Genomic DNA, 16,706 nt, shown 5'->3' on the forward strand with positions numbered 1-16,706 from the left:
TCTGCCTTTTCCTCCGAGAAGACGTCAATATAGTCCTTGTATTCCTTCGGGCATTGGGTAGTTGCGCTATCGTCTGTGTTTAAGGCCAAGACGAAGGCAGTATCACCTTCCTCCCATTCTTCAATATCCGCCACCTCGGCTCTCGCAATATCGAAGGGCTGGCACCAGGTCTGTTCGCACCAGTCGATCTGGGGGTTGACCTGCATCATCCAATCCATCCCAAGGATGACGTCTACTCCTGGGGTGTCCATGGAAAGGAGGGTCTGGGTGACCACACATTCCCTTTGAAAGTGGTCCCTAGCTCGGACCTGGGTGGTGGCCGCTCCATATATCACAACCTCTTTTCAATCGACTGCCCTTGCCTGTGGCGGTGCCCTATCCCAGCACTCCAAACCCTTCTCTTTGGCAAACAGAGGGTGGATGGTGGACGCGTCAGATCCTGAGTCAAGGAGGGCTCTTGCCTTGTGCCATCCGGGCCCTACCTGCACCTCTACCTCGATCTCCATTCGACGCTGCGCCGTAGGCTTCTGGGGTTCTGCTGGGAGTCACTCCCTCTTGGGGGTGTAAGCGTCCAATTTCCTCACCCCTGGGCCTGTGTGTTGGCGTGGGCCTCGACATTCCTTCGCGAGGTGGCCCGCCTTGCCACAGTTATAACAATTGATTCTGCTAGGGATTGGCCTAGCGTCCCTACAGTGGGTAGGGGCCTGCCCTCTCGCTGGCCGCTGGTCTTGTGGGCGGTGTCTATTCCAGAAGGGTGTTCTTTCTCCTTGGGCCGAGGGCTGGGGAGCCCTGTGGCTGCCAGAGTTGCCCTTTCGGAATGGAAAGCTGCCCTGGGAGGTATTCCTTCCTTCCCTGGAGTTGGGCTTGTCAACGGTAGGAGTTCTCTGTTACCCACTGGTTTGTCATTTCTAACATCGCCAGGATATTAATGATAGCGTCCCTGTGGGTAGAGGAACGCTCTGCGTACCCTCCTTCAAGGAGCTGCTGCCTCATCTCTGGGTGAATCTTCGTCAGAAGGTGGACAGTCTTCTGTGATTCAGTATATGGTTCCATCTCGCGTTCGAGGTCCTCAAGGTAGGCCACGAACTTGCGGATGCTCTGCCCTTTCCATTGTAGGGCGACGTTATACTTCAAGGCCGCAATGTGTTGTCGGTTGGCTGGGTCGACATGGAGGTCCCGAAGAAACTCTTCGAACCCAGCGATATCCAAGGGATCTATGTATCCTTCTCCTTGGGTTGCACACCGGTTATCCCATTTCTTCATAGGGTGTCCTTCCAAGTACAAACAAACAATGAGGAGGGAGTCCCTTACTGGAATGCATGCGTGGTTGCCCCGAAGGCAGTCTGCGCACTTGGCCATGCTGGAAGGGACCCAGCACATCTGGCCTGGGAAGTTGTAATACGTGTGTGCACACTTCATGCAGCACGGGCGGGAGCCAGCGTGAAGGCGTCCTGCAGAATCAGGAACCTCACAGCAGGCAGCGACCTTCCATCCAAGCACGGTGCGCTCATCCTTTGGAGCCTCGGACTCAGGAACGACGGAGCCTTCGAGATCCTCAGCTTCGTCCTCAACTTCAGGCGAATGATACGGACGGATAGTGCGAGAACGTGATGTGGAGGAGGCGACAACAGAAGGAACAGGCGTGGCGGGCGCCTGCGACTCGGGAGAGCTGGACATCTGGGCCGCTGGTCGCTTGCGAGGTGTAGTAACTGGAGCCTTCCCCTTCGGCTTGGGAGCCATGATGAGGGTTGGACGATGTGAGATCTATCCGTAACGATAAGCTCCTGCAATCCAGGTGGAAAGGAAGTGATTACCTTAAAGAAACAAGCAACTGTGTAGGCCCCAAAGGTTGGGACTAAGATCGAGGGTGAAAGGCGAAGTAAGGTGATGTGAGGATGAAGGTGGCAGGAAGTTCGATAGGAAGTTTGGATGGAAGTAGGAGTTTGGCGCGAGACCCATAACAAAGGGGGTGGCCGCGGCAACCAAGGGGGGTCACGGGACCAGCCCACCAAGCGCACACCCAAACAAGTCCACCACCTGGGTCAAAACAAAAAGTCTAAACAAGCCAGGAGGGCAAGTAAGCCCTAGCTGTGAAACCTTGGAATTGAGGGCAATCCCTCTAAGAGGGGAGGTAATTGTAAGGAAGGCCATCACGTGCCACCACGTGAGGTCCCTTTCATAAGCGGCCCATAGGGCTCGGTAAAATAGGGCACAAGGTGCATAGATAAAAGGGGTTGGAGGCCTCGGAAGAAGGCCTCCAGTCAATAGTCGATTTATCTACGTAGACCTATTGTGCTTACAGAATACGATACCTTCCTGCCTCCTGACCTGGTTCCCTGGACTCCCGTGAGACCCTTAGGCTTACGCTTTACACATACAAGCGCTCGAGTGTATCAAGTCCTAGATGCTTCAGAAAATTGGATCTGAGAGTGTGGATCGTAGCATAGAACAGCTAGAGTTGAACATCATGTAATTCTATTGCGATTTTCCCCAAGTTACCACACTTTCAAGGCTCGTAATAAGGCTGAAATACTACACTGACTGCACTGTTTACACTATCAGTGCGACACTGATAGTGCAGTGCGAGTTTCGCACTGCACTGTTGACATGCCTGCGTAGGGACCATACAATCATATGGACTCTGCTTTTCCGCGGTCCCCAAGCTCGCCCGCTTTGTGACCTTAGCGCATTCCTGTGCCTGTGAAGATTGTCGTATCGGAGTCTTATTGCGGCACTGTCATCTCGGTGCTGTTATGTTCCCCCACTAAGGTATATATTAGCACTAGTCAATTAAGGCCATGCCACCTGATGGCAGGGCCTCATGGACAATGCAGAGCACTCACCGTCTAACGCCACCAAGAATCTACTGACGCAATTATATGCAGCCACCTATCGCACATGAAAGTTTAGCGCGGCTCCTCCAACCGGCACTCCTTGTTTCACCTAGGAGAAGAGGGGTTGAACATACCGTTGCCGTGATTTCCACAACCTCCTGCTCCGAAAACAGTTTCTTCAGTTCTCCAAACACCTCCTCGGGGATCTTCACGTTCCTCGTCATCTCATCCGTATAGCGAATGACAGCCCACTGCTTGTCACTAAACCCCTCTCGCTTCGTTGCTGCTGCCACTTCAGGGTTGCCCAAGCCCTTCATCCCCTCCTCGCTGACCCCACCCTTCTTAGCCAATGGTGCATGGCTGAGCCACTCATATGCTGCACCGTTAAGAACAGCAACCCTGCATATGGCAATCTCGCGGATATCATCTGGCAAGCTAGTCTTGGTTCTGATGGCACCGAGGAAGCTGTTCCAGCCATCTGCGACGTTGGGGCTGTGGAACAAGGTGAGGTCCAGTGGCTGGAGCGGGCGAGGGCCCCGACGGGCAGCTATGCGGTCATAGATTGCTGCAGACGCCTCGTCGAGACCTTCCTTGCTGTTTGGGGCATATGGGAGACGCATGGTGGGGTAGGGAAATAGGAATGTTCCTGAGATGATATGCGGTGACGATATTGATTTTGAAATGGGGAAACTTTATATGAGATAGTGTTTCTGAATAAGAAGATTCCAAACAGGACTTCAATTATTTAAATACAAGATGGATTTGGGCGTTGGACTATGAGTAAATGGAGATGCGTTGCCGAGCCTCGGAGGTGGGGTTGCGGGGTGCTTCGTTCTAGCTCCTACTGGCAACGAAAGGCGGCTATATATATAAGCGCCTCTTGCACCACCATAACACTCTTTCTTGAAGCTTATAGTATTAGCTGCCAACATAACGTGCCTTCTGTGTTAAGAGCAATCTGAATAATTCTGAAGTAGAGTCGTCGTCAAATTTAGTCACTGCGATTGCCTCATTGCAACAGTTGCGTTTGCTCCGTCTCCCGACGCGCGATCTAAATGCCCATGGTAACAACGTACGGTGCAATCATTGGCACCAATGCACCAACCTTCCCGCCAAATTTGGACGGACGAGGTCCACGTAGTCTATGAGATCAATGCAAATCACAGGGAACATATGCGCATAAAACAAGTAGACTAAGTACCATACACAACCTGAAAGGCTACTACCAGCTCCTTCTATGTGGAACGTAACGCCAAAAACAGGAAAAAATGCAGCAGTACATACACATGTTGTTAACAACGAGGTCGCTCCGCTCCCCCGTCTCCAGATACCCCCATCGTTCACCCTATATATCCCAAACCAGCCATCTTATTAACCCTGTTCGCGGAGAATGCGTGCATGGCACGGTTTGGCTAATTGGCACTCCGCTAGATCGACTTCACGAAACTGGACTCTTTAACAAGTGGCGTCCAAAGTGGCCTTCGAGTTCATTAGGAGGGCAACAATAAGACCGTAAAGACCTGTGAAACAGTGTTAGACTCGATATCTTGAACAGTCAATCGGGCAACATACCTAAGACTTCGGCGAAAATGAGGATAAGAATCATCCCCACGAAGAGCCTTGGCTGCTGTGCAGTTCCTCTAACACCCGCATCTCCGACAATACCAATCGCAAAACCGGCCGCGAGACCGGACAGACCAACACTAAGACCGGCACCAAGCTGGATGAACCCGGTGAACAGGGGCATTTGCTGAACCAGTCCATCGGAGATCAGGACTGAGACGACCAGACCGTATATACCAATGATACCAGCCATAATGACGGGCACAATGTCTATCCTCGAAATTAGCATCTAGTTGTTGTTTCTTGATGAAGATGTTGGCATACTCTTGACGATCAGATCTGGGCGGAGGACACCCATGGCGGAAATTCCGACACCGGACTTTGCGGTTCCGTACGCTGCGCCAAAGCAGGTGAACACGATGGCAGATGTGCAGCCCATCGCTCCGAAGAACGGCTATATCATAGATTAGTGTCGAAGGCTCTTCAAGTCGGTGATGGAAAGTTGGCGGTTGCCAGCTTGGCAATCTCGTAACAGGGTTGACGAGTATCGAAAAGCGCGTTGGTACTCACAGCGTAGACGGGGCTATAGAGAACACATCGTTAGTAGGTTGACAGATGACAGAGAATCATCAAGGAGATGAATATAGGGTGGTGAAGACAATCGTGGATCGGGGTAGTTGGTCTCCTCCGTAAACAAGCTTTCAATGTACATACCAAAGTTCAGTGGCCATTTCGAGGGTTTATGAGGATATCCTTTGGATCTTTGGTTGCCAAAAAGGTCAATGGAGCTCGAGATAAAAGGAATGCGGGTATGCGATGGTTTCGATTGAGCTATAGCTGGCTATCTCTGTCGTGACGATGTTCCAGGAGGTCGTCGTTTCTCTCTTAAGTTCCACCTGCTTACCTACTCGTGGCTCGGTTGGTTAAACGACGCTAGTATCGATTCGGGACTAGCGCTATCTATTTTTGAGGGTTGGAATTATTTTCACTGCCTCCAACCACAACTACAACCCCAAAGTTTTTTTTTTTCAAAGCACACAGGGCGAGCCAACGCAAGGAACCCTGCAAGCTTACTTCAAATTCATCATCTAACAAACTACCTTCAACCAAACCTCCAACATGTCTGACGAGCAGAACTCTGGTGCCGGTAAGTTTCGCTCCCTCACCAACTTTTTCATCCCGCACAGAATCTAACATCCACCCCCAGCCTGGCCCGTCGCCGACACGGCCCTCACCCAAGAGATCCTCGACATCGTCCAGCAGGCCAGCCACCACCGCCAGCTGAAGAAGGGCGCCAACGAGTCGACCAAGACGCTCAACCGCGGAATCTCCGAGATCATCATCCTCGCCGCCGACACCGCCCCTCTGGCCATCCTCCTCCACCTTCCCCTCCTCTGCGAGGACAAGAACGTGCCATACGTCTACGTCCCCTCCAAGACCGCGCTCGGCCGCGCCTGCGGTGTGTCCCGCGCCGTCATCGCGACCAGCATCACCACCAACGAGGCGTCTGATCTCATGAACCAGATCCGCGCTCTCAAGGACAAGGTCGAGAGATTGATGATCTAGATTATGCCTGTGGACGGGTGCAAACGAAGTCTTTCTGAAATTTCTGTCGCTGGAATGCGACGGGAGTTTGGGCTTTCGTACACGGCGTGGGGGGTTTTTTCTGATTTGATTTATACAATCTGCTAACAATCGATGCGATCATTGGTGGGGTGCAGATAAATGCAAAAGAAATCTCTTGATCACTCAAAAATATGTTCAATTCCCGTTATCACTTGTGAATGAGATTCCTTGTGACACAGGAAGAACTAGTGTGTGAATTTCTACGTGACATGTCGACTAACCATTACTCACAGGCACGGCATTAATCAACAGCTAAGATGAAAGTTGAGTTTCAATTTCTAACGACGTTCATGCAAGCATTAGGTATATACCTCGGTGGCGCCAAGTCCCAGGCCGCTCTCACCAGCCAGAGAAATCACCGAACACAGGTATGTACCACCAGTATCCTTCCACCCGTTGAACACTCCCACCAATCCAGCCAGGCTGTCCTCCCTAGGATCTAACGTGAAAAAGAAAAGCAAAAAAAAAGTTCAAACGCATCAGTGGTATCGGGTACAGTGTGGCGGACCGTTGCCATCGGTCCGAAACGCCTGTCCCAAAAGAAACAAAACCATAAGAAATCACATGTTCGAATACAGCTCCCTCGAGGAGCTCAAATCTCCATCTCCGCAGCGACCTCCTCACTAACCCCGCGTACGGGCGCCTTCAGATCCTGGTCCTCGTCTTCGTCATCTGCTTCGTCATCATAGTCATCAGAGAAGACATCAAGGTCTGATATAAAATCATCATCATCATTGTTCAGATCGAACTCTTCCGACACCGTCCAGTCGTCCTTCCGCTCAATGTCATCGTCGTCCGGATGGCCTGTGGCATTATCGGCCTTGTCGCCAAGCCAGTACCGAGCACGCTTGTTCGCCCCGCTCTCCCTACTCACGCCACTGGCGCTGCGTTTTGGAAACCCGAGTCTGGGGCTGTGAGTCATGATAGGGATGCCGCGGACATAGATGTAGGCAACGCGCTTTCGGGCCTTGTTGAAAAAGAGATAGTGCACGCTCCAGATGGAGCCTTCTTCGCCGTCCCACTCGGATTCCTCTGGCGACCAGCAGTAGACGGAGCACTCCTTGAGAGTCATCTCCTTGTCAATGACGGTCCACATACGAGGTCCCCACGCCTGGCTAGCTGGCGCCGCAGACGCGCCTTTAGGTGGCGGTGGGAGTTCAAGGGAAGCGCTGGGGCTCGGCCTCAAGTTGTACATCGTTGAATCGATGTTGTTCATCACTGCCTTCAGGCTTCGCTCCCGCCTGAAATCCGTGGGTCGCAGGATATGAGAGAAGTCATAGTCAGGGTGACTGGCATTCAGCGTGGCGATCAGATATGCGAAAGTCCGACGACTTGATATCTGGCTCAGGGGCCCGAATGGACTTGACCTACTCAGATCGAGCGATGCCGGCGCGGATGATTGTGGGGGAGAGAACGAGGCTGACAGCCGGAGCAAGGATTCGTATTGCGACTCTAGGGAGTTTTCGATATTGCGATAGAGCTTCTTATCGGAGCCAGCAGCCTTTGTGGTGTACAGATCGCAGCCGCCAACGACATGGCAATCGGGGGTGTTGAAGTTCAACGCGCTGGTGACGTCGTCGAAGTCGCGTAGTGGGAGGAACTGAAGGCCCTGCGTTAGTATTTCGGGCTTGATGTGTCGCGAAGGCGAGAGCTTAGAAGTGAAACCTGCCTTCATGGTTGCTGCATATACTCAGTACGCTTGTGGTATGGCAGTTGACGTCTTTATAATCCGGGGCTCAGAGTCCGCATCAACGCGCGATCGGTGGGCCCACAAGGTCGCGCGATAAGAACAGTGTAAAGCAAGGCTGATCTGAGGCCTGTTGTAGCTGATGACGAGCGGCTGGTTTCAACCTGAGCTGGGTGCACAGGCGGAATCAGAGTGTAATCGGCCAGACGATAAACGTCTAGCAGGCAATGGAAGCTGGCAATTGCTGGAACAACATGTTATAAGGGAGGGCCGTGGAGGAGTTTGTACAGAGTGATTGTCGCGTCCTGCGGGGTTGTATGATATGGATGGCAGATCCAAGGATAGACAAGTAGGCGTCACGACCGGATTCGGGTGGATGCCGTCTATCGGCAAAGGATGATAAGCCACATCACATCACGTGCGATTGCTTGGGGAACTTGGCCGACGAATCAAACTGGCACGTCTTGGAAGGCGTTCGTGTCATTGTTCATAAACTTCAGCGGCTAGTCCGTACATTTTCAATCCATGGCATTGAAAACTATGGATTATGACAAAGAGATAGGGATGGACCGTCGGCCCCTTTTATTACGCAGCGGCATATGCCTATCCTTTTATCCCTCCCTCCACTTCAACCCTCCACTTCAACCTTCCACTTCAAGCTTTCTCACATGAGGCCAGCGCTTTTTAGCTCGTTACTTACCTGTTCCTCTGCCTAAGACACAAGACCATTGTCAGTGGACGCAAATCAATGAATTGTATGTATTTTGGGTAGATACAGTCCCAGGCGCCGATGGTCCTAAACGCCGTTGCCAATGCAAATCTATGTTTTGCTACATGATCTTCGTGATTTCCTCTTCAACCTGGAGTGGGGGAATGGAATCAGCCGAAAGGATCAGGGTGGCTGGTATGGGGAGGAGAGGAGGTGGCATGGTGGTAGCTGAGGGCGATGGGGTTATGAGAAGTATTGTGCTGGACTCACCTCCATTTCTTCCAAGCTATCCTGCTGCCCTATCGTCCTTAAGACGTTCTTCTTACTGCTCTCCTGCATCTCCCCAGCCAATAACAGCTCGTCCAGTATGAAGTATGCCTTTTGGAAGTTGAAGATGATGTCGAGTTCGCAGACGTTCCCGTAGTACTTGTCCATCTGCTCGACGTATCTGTGCACGATCTCGAGGGTGATGAGCTCGTTGTCCGTCGAAGCGCAGCCGGCGATGAAGAAGAGCGAGGCGTATCGGCGGTACACGATTTTCGAGTCTGGAGAAGAGTCAGCCCGCAGTTCAAGGTGCTAGCATATGAGGGGTATGACCTTTATATTCGAGGAAGTTGCACATGCGCGTGCGCCGTGCCAGGACTAGCTGCGAGACATCCTTGATGATCTTGGCCTTCTCTTTCGGCGACAGCGTCGTGAACCATTTGGCAAGACGCTATGACCATCAGTATATAAGTTTGGCGAAACAGAGAGAGGGGGCGCATACGACTTTACCCTGCCTTGAGAGCAGGATGAGGTAACTTCGAGGGACGGTCAGCCATGTCCTGACTGGGGCCAGGGGCGCGTGAGGCAGCTGGGAACTGGGAAACTAAGGGCTCACCTGATGGCCATCAGCGCATCAAATCAGCAGAGCCAGTTCTGTCTCTGATGATATAATCGGCGGGGTCAATGTAGGTTTCGTCGACACTGTAGATGGTATTATTGTTGCGGCTAAAACCTCGAGTTGTCGTAGTGTCGGGGCAGTTTGGTGGCGGCAGTTGGGGGGAGTTGGGGGGAGCGGTCGCACCGTTCAAATTAGGTAAGTTCTCGCTGTAACGCGGGCGCGGCCAAATGTCCCTCTAACGCGCGGAAGTGGGTGAGAAAAGCAAAAGCAAAAGCAAAATTGATCCCCAAGTCCGACAAGTTACGGAGTACAACAAAACAACAACGGGATGCCATTTTATTCGAAATTACTTACTGCCTTACATTGCTAGTCCTTCGGATCGTCTGCTCGATTTAATATCTCACTTCTTACAACTCCATACTCCAGAAACTATTGCTGGCTTATACGAAGGATTCCCCGATTCGCTCGCTGTCTGATAACGAACTCCGCCCCTCATATAGAGTACCGCCGACCCTTTAGGGACGGGAATCGTTGACGACACCAGAATTTGCGGGATAACCAAGAAAATCGCTCTGGTACCTTCACACGCCCTACGCCCTGTCTGGAGTCGCTAGCAAAAGACATAAGCAATTAGCAGAGTTGCGACATCTCCGTCTCCATCCTCATCCTCATAATACTGGTCTTTTGTTGGATTACAAATTCATCATCATGACAAGGCTGATCCTTTCCACCTCGTAAGGCTGTCGATCCAGCGCTGGACCCTGAACTTTTTTTGCGCGACTTTCGTGCTACCTTGTTACCCCAAGCTAACTTAAGACCTTACAGCAATATTATGAATGGAGTCTCCTCCATTATTCGCAGAAATGGAGGGGGAAAGTCGAACCAGGAGCTGGTAAACTCGCTGCGCACTAATTTCGCCGCCGCCCAGCAGGATTACTCCCCCCCACTCTCCGCCTCTCCAACCCCGCCAGTCGACGGCCTGGAGGAGACGAAAGATCCATCGCGACCGGCGACTTCGACCTGGACGACGAGAGACCATAGCGGTTTATACATACCCACAATCGACTGGACGCTGTCCGGGCTAGCCGAGGAGAGGAGCCAGTATGATATCACGGTCAAATTGTTCTTCCTGCCCAAGGCGTCCCTGGAGGAGCGTGAGCAGATTACCAAGGATGCGGTGGACTTGGTCTTGAAGGAATTGGGAGTTGAGACCATCGACTTATTGATTGTTTCGTTCTACGGAATGTCCTTTGACGGCGATTGCGAGTACGCTGCCGACCAGAAGAACTCGGAGCAGGGAAATGATGAGGAGGAGTTGGCAACCTGGCCAACAATGGAGGCGCTTCATGAGCGAGGGGTTGTGAAGAAGCTGGGTCTTGCGGAGTTCGGCAGCGAGAAACTGTCCAGGTTCATGTCGAAGGTCAAGATACGTCCTGTTGTCGACCAGATCAACGTCCGAGACTGCTGCAACGTCCCGCCACCCCTGATCCAATTGGCAAAGCAGGAGAAACTCGAGCTCTTGACCCACAACGACTGCAGCGAGATCCTACCGAGCGGAACACTGCGAGAGTTGCTAGGACAGGGTCCTAATGGCGCAGGTGTCATTTCGGAGGTGAAGCGTTCAGCGGACGGGAGCACGAGCGAGATTACACCAAAGTGGGTTGCGAAGTACACCGCGGTGGTGCGCGACAGAGGCGTGGTCGAGAACAAGGGGTATTTCGCCGCAGCGGAGCTGGCTGAATGAGCATTACATATAAAGAGGGTTTTTGGAGGGAACTTTGCATTGGGATTACTGATACGGTCAACCCACGGCGTTTTTGGTATATGGTATAACGACGCACATATTGAGATTCTTGGAGAGCGCAAGAAGACGGCGGTATCGATGATGGCAAGTGGTATAGACATAGCCTTGCGTTGATTGCGTTTATATGAATAGCCCAGCTTCTGCCATGATGCATGTCTTATGTCCGCTGTATGATTTCTGTATGACTTTTTCTGTTTCTAACCCAGCATGCTCCTCTTCCTACCCCGCATCCTCACGTCCTCCAACTTCTTCAGCGTCACTTTAGCCCCTTTAAAGCTCTCCCCGTACGCCCTCAGTACCTCCCCAAAGAGCGCCTCCGTGCCAGGGTGTGTACTTCCAAACGCTCTTTCCAGGACATATAGGTCAACAGCCCGATCTTCGTCTTGTGTGCTCTGACTCGCCAGCCCAAAATCAATCAACACAATCTCCCCCTCCAAATCATCCTCGACACGCCCACTCGCCTCTCCCTCCGCCGTCGGCCTAAGCATCAAATTACTCGTCGTCAAGTCCCCATGCACCACGCCCACCGAATGCATCGTCCCCACCGCCGTACCCACCATCGTCATCAACCTCAACACCCTCTCCTGCCCCTCCTTATCATCCAGCGCTTTCCCCTCCGTCTTCCTCCTCCTCAACCACCGATTCAGCGCCACGCGCACCACATCCCCCTCCACCCACTCCATCACGATCCACCCCCCCTTTAGCTCGGCATCGAGCGCATACACAGCCGGCACGGGGACGCCGTCGCGGCGGCACTTGGCGAGGACGCGGGCCTCGCTGAGGATGCGGTGTTTGGTGAGGCGGACGTCGAGGATGGGGTGGCGGTAGGGTTTTGCGGGGCGGTGTTTGAGGGCGCACGGGAGGGTGGGGAGGAGGTAGGTGGATTTGTAGAGGAGGGCTTCGGCGCCTTGGGTGATGAGGGTGGGGGGGGTTGAGGAGGGGTGGGTGAGGATTGTAGGGAGGGGGATGATGGGTTCGGAGGCGGTGGAGGGGAGGGGGGCCTCTGGAGTCGCCATGGCGGGAGGGGGTGGTGTTTGTGTCTGTTTGTGGTTGTATTTGTATTCGTGGAGAGCTGGAGGGGTTGTCGAGCTGGAAATTGTTGTTCTGGTGGTGGGATGGATGACAGACGTGGGGTCGGTTGATCCCGCTTTTAAAGCCTCGCAGCCTCGCTATCGATGGATTTATGGATTCGCAGATTTCCAGTACACAACGGCAACATAACGATGCTAATGCTACAGTCTGCAGCGGAAGCTATCCAGGTCTGAACCAATTCAAACGGGTTATGCTTTTAATTGTTGAGGTCAAATATTTCCTCCCAAATTGCATAAATTGCCAATTTTGACACGGTAATGAGATCCCTATTGGCATCGTCTACACCAATCTCCACGTCTACTATGTACAGGCAGGGGTATCACCGTCCTCCAAAACCAATCATCCTCACCTTCACATCGCCACCATTACGAATGAACTTCGTCGGCCTCACAAATCCGCCAATTCAACACTTCAATATTCACTCTCATCTCGTCTATACTCCCCCTCGAATATTCCGCGAGTACTGGCCCCCCGTCCGGCCATGACAATGCCGTTAGAATAGCACCAACATAACAACAAACAACAAACAACAAACAACAAACAACAAACAACAAACAACAAACAACAAACAACAAACAACAAACAACAAACAACAAACAACAAACAACAAACAACAAACAACAAACAACAAACAACAAACAACACCTAACAACCCAACATCAACGGTGGTCTGAACCACATCCATGGCTTCCAGCGACCTCCCCCTTACCGCCCTCACCCTCATCCTCGCGGCCCTCGCCCTCTCCATCCTCGTCATCGCACAAACAACCACCTCCTACACCTCCGCCTACCTCTCCGCCCCCCTCGAGCTCCCCACCTTCCTCGACGCCGCCGACTTCTCCATTCAAGAGAACGAATCATACGACCGCGACATTGCGCGCGTCCCCCGCCTCGAAGACAAGATCCGCCTGAACCGGCTCCTGCACGAGATCCAGAAATGCGGCGACGACCTGCGCGAAGACCTCAACAGGCTGCTCATCGGCGAGTCGGGGACACGGCTGCGCGCCAGCGCGAGGCTGCTGTGGGCGTCCAACCGGCTGCAGCTGGAGCAGCGCGTGAGGCGGCTTGACCTGCTACGGACTCGCTTCCTGGTTCTGTATATGGGGCTGCTTGCGGCGGGGTCAGTGGTGCCTGATAAGCCTGTTGTGGAGAAGTCGCCGGAAAGGAGTGTGCCGAAGATGGCGTTGAGGCCACATCTCCATCATGCGCTTACGGAGGGGATTGTGCGGAAGCCGCCGCTGAGGAGGCTGACGACGCAGGCGATGGGGCATAGTAATACTCAAATTGGAGGGGCGCAGAAGATGGGGTGGGCGAGCGTGGTGAATGAGCTCCAGATGAGCCCGTTGATGCATAAGAGGCATGCGAGTATCGATGCTGCGATGGCGAATCTGCCTTGAGCGGATGGCATGGGGAACTGATCTAATGGCGTTTAAAGGATGATTTTCCGGAGAGGATCCAGGAGCAGAGACTAGGAGTTATATTCACCATACCACCCGATTCGGGGACGCAAGGGACGACGAGTGCCCACAACCACACAAGGACGACGAACTAGACGACAAACCGTGGAAACTAAGAGCTATATGAAGACTTCCGGCATTTCTAGCATTTACAAGGGCGAAGAAGGGGCCGGGACTACGTGTCCTTGTAGTTCGAGAACTGTGTATGACATTACGGTGTAGGAGTTACGTTCATGATAGATGAGCAGATGAGAAGATGAGAAGAACAGCTTGGAGTATTCGGGCGGGGCCATGAGTGGCGATATATATACCCATTTCTAACATTTACGAACGAGCAGGCACGATTCAATTCGATGTAGATAGAAACATTTATACTTAATTCAATCCATTTAACGAAAGAAATATGTTTAACCAAATGATTCGTATCAAATTCATCGTATGAATTGATATCTAGTTCCGATCTAAGTCATCTGTAGCATCGTCGAGATACCATAGCATATGACCACCTCATCCATTCGCCAATTCCACTTTTAAGTTCGTTCCATATCCAAGATCCATACTTACCAATCACACCCCTTCGCCAGCAGCTCCGCCAACTCATACAGTGCCAGCGCATCCTCCTCATCAAACCCACTCAGCACCGCACAATCGACATCCAGCACCGCGACCACCTCACCATCCACCAACAGCGGCACCACAACCTCGCTCTTCGTCGCGCCGTCGCAGGCAATGTGGTTCGGAAACGCCTCAACGTTATTGACGACCTGGATAGTCTTGTGCGTGGCAGCGTAGCCGCACACGCCGCGCGTGAAGGCGATGGTTTGGCAGGCGACTTGGCCGTGGAAGGGGCCGAGGATGAGCTGGGAGGGGGTGGTGCGGTCGAGGGCGTAGAAGCCTGGTGGGGGGTGTTAGTGTAGTTGAGGGTTTGGAGGGGGGGGGGGGTAGGTGGAGGGGGCATACCGGTCCAGTTTACTTCGTTTAGGGGGGCGGGGAGAGATTTGTAGGCGTGCCAGAGGAGGGAGGAGGCGTTTGCGAGGTTGCTGGGGGGAGGGGGTGAGTTGGTTGAGATTGCGGGGTTGGGGGAAAGGGGGGGGGGGGGGGTACTTACCAGACCTGTGGATGTGTTAGGGTTTGGGTTGGGAGGTTGGAGGGGCATGGAGACTTACCCAGTTCCTTTGGCCTTCCATGAGGCCCTTCATCTGCTCTAGAACCTGCTTGTAGGCATCTGCCCTGGAGACGCCTTCTTTGAAGGTCGATGCTTCGGCGTGGGGTGCGGTGTGTTCCCCCTGGTCGAAACTGTCAGCTTCTTGCTCATGCTGCCCAGGGGATGGGTGATTTACATACCATTTTAATGGATGTCAACAAATTTTAAATGCAAGAAGGAGCTATATGTCGTATGTATAACAATGTGCTTCGTGGTCTGTGTCGGTCTGCAATTCTGCAAGGCCAGCTAGCTCCCCCACCTGTTGGTTCCTTGCCTTATCGCTGATGAGGTGCCATCTCTAATACGATAAGTGAGGGAACGCCACAAAACACCATTTGACATGTGCGTGCCCTTAATTTGAATGCGCGGCACAGAATAAAGGCAGCAGGATCCCCTGCTTATTGCTTCTTTTCCAGAGAGACCACCAATTGATTGAAGAGCTGTCGATTTACTAAAGTTCAAGATGTCTGGAGTTCCCTGTCGAGACTGTGTGGGTGGCACATTGTCCGATAAAACGCCAACAGGAACAGAGACTACTATACATGGGCTGCCGACGTACGTCGCTCTCCCAGAGGGAGAGTCGAAAGGATTGATTGTCTATATCCCCGACGCGTTTGGGTGGAAGTTGAACAATAACCGTGTTCTGGCTGATCAATATGCAAAGAAGGGCGGATTCACCGTATATCTCCCCGAGTTCATGGATGGTAAGTAGTATATTTGAGGTCAGCGTGCACAGTACTCTGGCTGACAGCCTAGGCCACGGGGTAAACGAAATGCTTCTTGACCACCTGGGTTTCATCACAGCGCCGGCATCCTGGTATACGACGTTGCTTGAGAAGCCAATCTACATACTGCAGGCCATACAACATATGGTCCCATTCGCGATTCGTTGCCGAGAGTCAGTGACAATGCCAAGGGTCTTAGAATTCGTGAAAGCACTGAGAGCGTCGCCAGAAACTGCGAATCTCAAAATTGGCGCCGCTGGATTCTGCTGGGGCGGGCTGCATGCTGTTAAGCTGGCACATGATACGCCGTCTTCTCGTGTTCATCGATATGGATCCGAAGCTGGGGAAGTCAAACCGCTGATAGATGCTGCCTTCACAGCCCATCCGAGCACGTTGAAAGTTCCAACTGATATCACTGGAGTTACAGTTCCGCTATCCATAGCTGTTGGGGATGTTGACTTCGTAATGAAATTTCCCGATGTCGAGAAAGCGAAGAGCATATTGGAGAAGAAAGGCGACGACCACGAAGTCGTCATATACCCCGGGGCTAAGCATGGATTCGCTGTGAGAGGGGACCCAAGGGATCCTAAGCAGAAGGAACAAGAAGAACAAGCAGAGCAGCAAGCAATCAGGTGGTTCTCTAAATGGCTTTCTTAACTAAGCATTATTTCCCGGATCATATAGACTAGGATTCCTATATATGAATATTGGCATCGTTTCACTTGTAACATTATGCTGGCCTTTCAGAAACTCGAGTATATTCTGTGCCAGGAATCACGATGAGGAATCCGAATCGTGTTTTCAGCCACACCCATGACTAAGCCCTAACCCTCTTTCGTACCAAACCAACACGTGATGCCCCACGCTCCCGTAGATTGCAGTTGAGCCTCAATATCAAAATCCGATGGTGAATTGAAGCTGTAGCCCGTACGCTTCAATGCAATGCCAAATACGCACACGCCGAACGATTGAGCGCTCGTTGATTACGGCCGAAGCTGTTGTAGAAGTAATGGCTCCTATTGGTCACTTATAGAGGTAGCAGGCGTAAAGGTAAGGTGAATTTGATGATGCGGATTTCCTACGTTACTATTGTTGTTTTTACTCCTTCCTATTGTCCCGCTG

At 52.3% G+C, this 16,706-nt stretch overlaps 11 protein-coding genes across 11 annotated transcripts; 4 read left to right on the forward strand and 7 right to left on the reverse strand.

Moving 5' to 3' along the window:
* Nucleotides 1-580: 580 nt before the first annotated feature.
* Nucleotides 581-1,740, reverse strand: VC83_08706 (uncharacterized protein; the record flags this gene model as incomplete). The annotated part of the gene is made up of 2 exons (XM_024472251.1): nt 581-908; nt 968-1,740. 2 exons carry the CDS (start codon nt 1,738-1,740, stop codon nt 581-583), a joined length of 1,101 nt encoding a protein of 366 aa, XP_024320376.1.
* A 716-nt stretch (nt 1,741-2,456) lies between these two features.
* On the reverse strand, nt 2,457-3,690 carry VC83_08707 (uncharacterized protein). The gene is made up of 3 exons (XM_024472252.1): nt 2,969-3,690; nt 2,844-2,889; nt 2,457-2,764 (listed from the first exon to the last, which is right to left on the reverse strand). The coding sequence occupies exons 1-3, from the start codon at nt 3,452-3,454 to the stop codon at nt 2,724-2,726; spliced, it is 573 nt and encodes a 190-aa protein (XP_024320377.1). The 5' UTR covers nt 3,455-3,690; the 3' UTR covers nt 2,457-2,723.
* Nucleotides 3,691-4,007: 317 nt separating this feature from the next.
* On the reverse strand, nt 4,008-5,260 carry VMA3 (H(+)-transporting V0 sector ATPase subunit c). The gene is made up of 5 exons (XM_024472253.1): nt 5,112-5,260; nt 4,968-4,980; nt 4,722-4,851; nt 4,407-4,667; nt 4,008-4,354 (listed from the first exon to the last, which is right to left on the reverse strand). The coding sequence occupies exons 1-5, from the start codon at nt 5,126-5,128 to the stop codon at nt 4,290-4,292; spliced, it is 486 nt and encodes a 161-aa protein (XP_024320382.1). The 5' UTR covers nt 5,129-5,260; the 3' UTR covers nt 4,008-4,289.
* A 256-nt stretch (nt 5,261-5,516) lies between these two features.
* Nucleotides 5,517-5,963, forward strand: SNU13 (RNA binding protein snu13; the record flags this gene model as incomplete). Its single annotated transcript, XM_024472254.1, has 2 exons — nt 5,517-5,544; nt 5,605-5,963. 2 exons carry the CDS (start codon nt 5,517-5,519, stop codon nt 5,961-5,963), a joined length of 387 nt encoding a protein of 128 aa, XP_024320383.1.
* Nucleotides 5,964-6,615: 652 nt separating this feature from the next.
* Nucleotides 6,616-7,698, reverse strand: MAF1 (RNA polymerase III-inhibiting protein maf1; the record flags this gene model as incomplete). The annotated part of the gene is made up of 1 exon (XM_024472255.1): nt 6,616-7,698. One exon carries the CDS (start codon nt 7,696-7,698, stop codon nt 6,616-6,618), a length of 1,083 nt encoding a protein of 360 aa, XP_024320334.1.
* A 676-nt stretch (nt 7,699-8,374) lies between these two features.
* Nucleotides 8,375-9,310, reverse strand: VAS2 (AP-1 adaptor complex sigma subunit Aps1; the record flags this gene model as incomplete). Its single annotated transcript, XM_024472256.1, has 5 exons — nt 8,375-8,422; nt 8,690-8,964; nt 9,017-9,134; nt 9,186-9,219; nt 9,300-9,310. The coding sequence occupies 5 exons, from the start codon at nt 9,308-9,310 to the stop codon at nt 8,375-8,377; spliced, it is 486 nt and encodes a 161-aa protein (XP_024320333.1).
* Nucleotides 9,311-10,010: 700 nt separating this feature from the next.
* Nucleotides 10,011-11,046, forward strand: VC83_08712 (uncharacterized protein; the record flags this gene model as incomplete). Its single annotated transcript, XM_024472257.1, has 2 exons — nt 10,011-10,036; nt 10,128-11,046. The coding sequence occupies 2 exons, from the start codon at nt 10,011-10,013 to the stop codon at nt 11,044-11,046; spliced, it is 945 nt and encodes a 314-aa protein (XP_024320336.1).
* Nucleotides 11,047-11,303: 257 nt separating this feature from the next.
* On the reverse strand, nt 11,304-12,122 carry BUD32 (serine/threonine-protein kinase bud32; the record flags this gene model as incomplete). The annotated part of the gene is made up of 1 exon (XM_024472258.1): nt 11,304-12,122. The coding sequence occupies one exon, from the start codon at nt 12,120-12,122 to the stop codon at nt 11,304-11,306; it is 819 nt and encodes a 272-aa protein (XP_024320335.1).
* Nucleotides 12,123-12,818: 696 nt separating this feature from the next.
* On the forward strand, nt 12,819-14,024 carry VC83_08714 (uncharacterized protein). Its single transcript, XM_024472259.1, has one exon. It carries the CDS (start codon nt 12,882-12,884, stop codon nt 13,593-13,595), a length of 714 nt encoding a protein of 237 aa, XP_024320332.1. The 5' UTR covers nt 12,819-12,881; the 3' UTR covers nt 13,596-14,024.
* VC83_08715 (uncharacterized protein) lies at nt 14,025-15,104 on the reverse strand. The gene is made up of 4 exons (XM_024472260.1): nt 14,822-15,104; nt 14,764-14,768; nt 14,616-14,695; nt 14,025-14,550 (listed from the first exon to the last, which is right to left on the reverse strand). Exons 1-4 carry the CDS (start codon nt 14,852-14,854, stop codon nt 14,216-14,218), a joined length of 453 nt encoding a protein of 150 aa, XP_024320331.1. The 5' UTR covers nt 14,855-15,104; the 3' UTR covers nt 14,025-14,215.
* Nucleotides 15,105-15,322: 218 nt separating this feature from the next.
* On the forward strand, nt 15,323-16,241 carry VC83_08716 (uncharacterized protein; the record flags this gene model as incomplete). The annotated part of the gene is made up of 2 exons (XM_024472261.1): nt 15,323-15,563; nt 15,616-16,241. 2 exons carry the CDS (start codon nt 15,323-15,325, stop codon nt 16,239-16,241), a joined length of 867 nt encoding a protein of 288 aa, XP_024320345.1.
* Between the last annotated feature and the right edge of the window lie 465 nt (nt 16,242-16,706).

The sequence above is a fragment of the Pseudogymnoascus destructans genome (genome assembly GCF_001641265.1).
Source record: "Pseudogymnoascus destructans isolate 20631-21 unplaced genomic scaffold scaffold_27, whole genome shotgun sequence".
Classification (NCBI taxonomy): Eukaryota; Fungi; Ascomycota; class Leotiomycetes; order Thelebolales; family Thelebolaceae; genus Pseudogymnoascus; species Pseudogymnoascus destructans.

Coding starts and splice junctions, on each gene's coding strand:
- VC83_08707 (XM_024472252.1), bottom strand. CDS start 3,454: ATGCGTCTCCCATATGCCCCAAACAGCAAGGAAGGTCTCGACGAGGCG. Junction 2,890..2,968: donor TTGTGGAAATCACGGCAACG/GTATGTTCAACC, acceptor CATGTGCGATAG/GTGGCTGCATATAATTGCGT. Junction 2,765..2,843: donor ATTCTTGGTGGCGTTAGACG/GTGAGTGCTCTG, acceptor TATATACCTTAG/TGGGGGAACATAACAGCACC.
- VMA3 (XM_024472253.1), bottom strand. Junction 4,668..4,721: donor CCCAGATCTGATCGTCAAGA/GTATGCCAACAT, acceptor TTTCGAGGATAG/ACATTGTGCCCGTCATTATG. Junction 4,355..4,406: donor CATTTTCGCCGAAGTCTTAG/GTATGTTGCCCG, acceptor ACTGTTTCACAG/GTCTTTACGGTCTTATTGTT.
- VC83_08714 (XM_024472259.1), top strand. CDS start 12,882: ATGGCTTCCAGCGACCTCCCCCTTACCGCCCTCACCCTCATCCTCGCG.
- VC83_08715 (XM_024472260.1), bottom strand. CDS start 14,854: ATGAAGGGCCTCATGGAAGGCCAAAGGAACTGG. Junction 14,551..14,615: donor AAACGAAGTAAACTGGACCG/GTATGCCCCCTC, acceptor ACCCCCCACCAG/GCTTCTACGCCCTCGACCGC.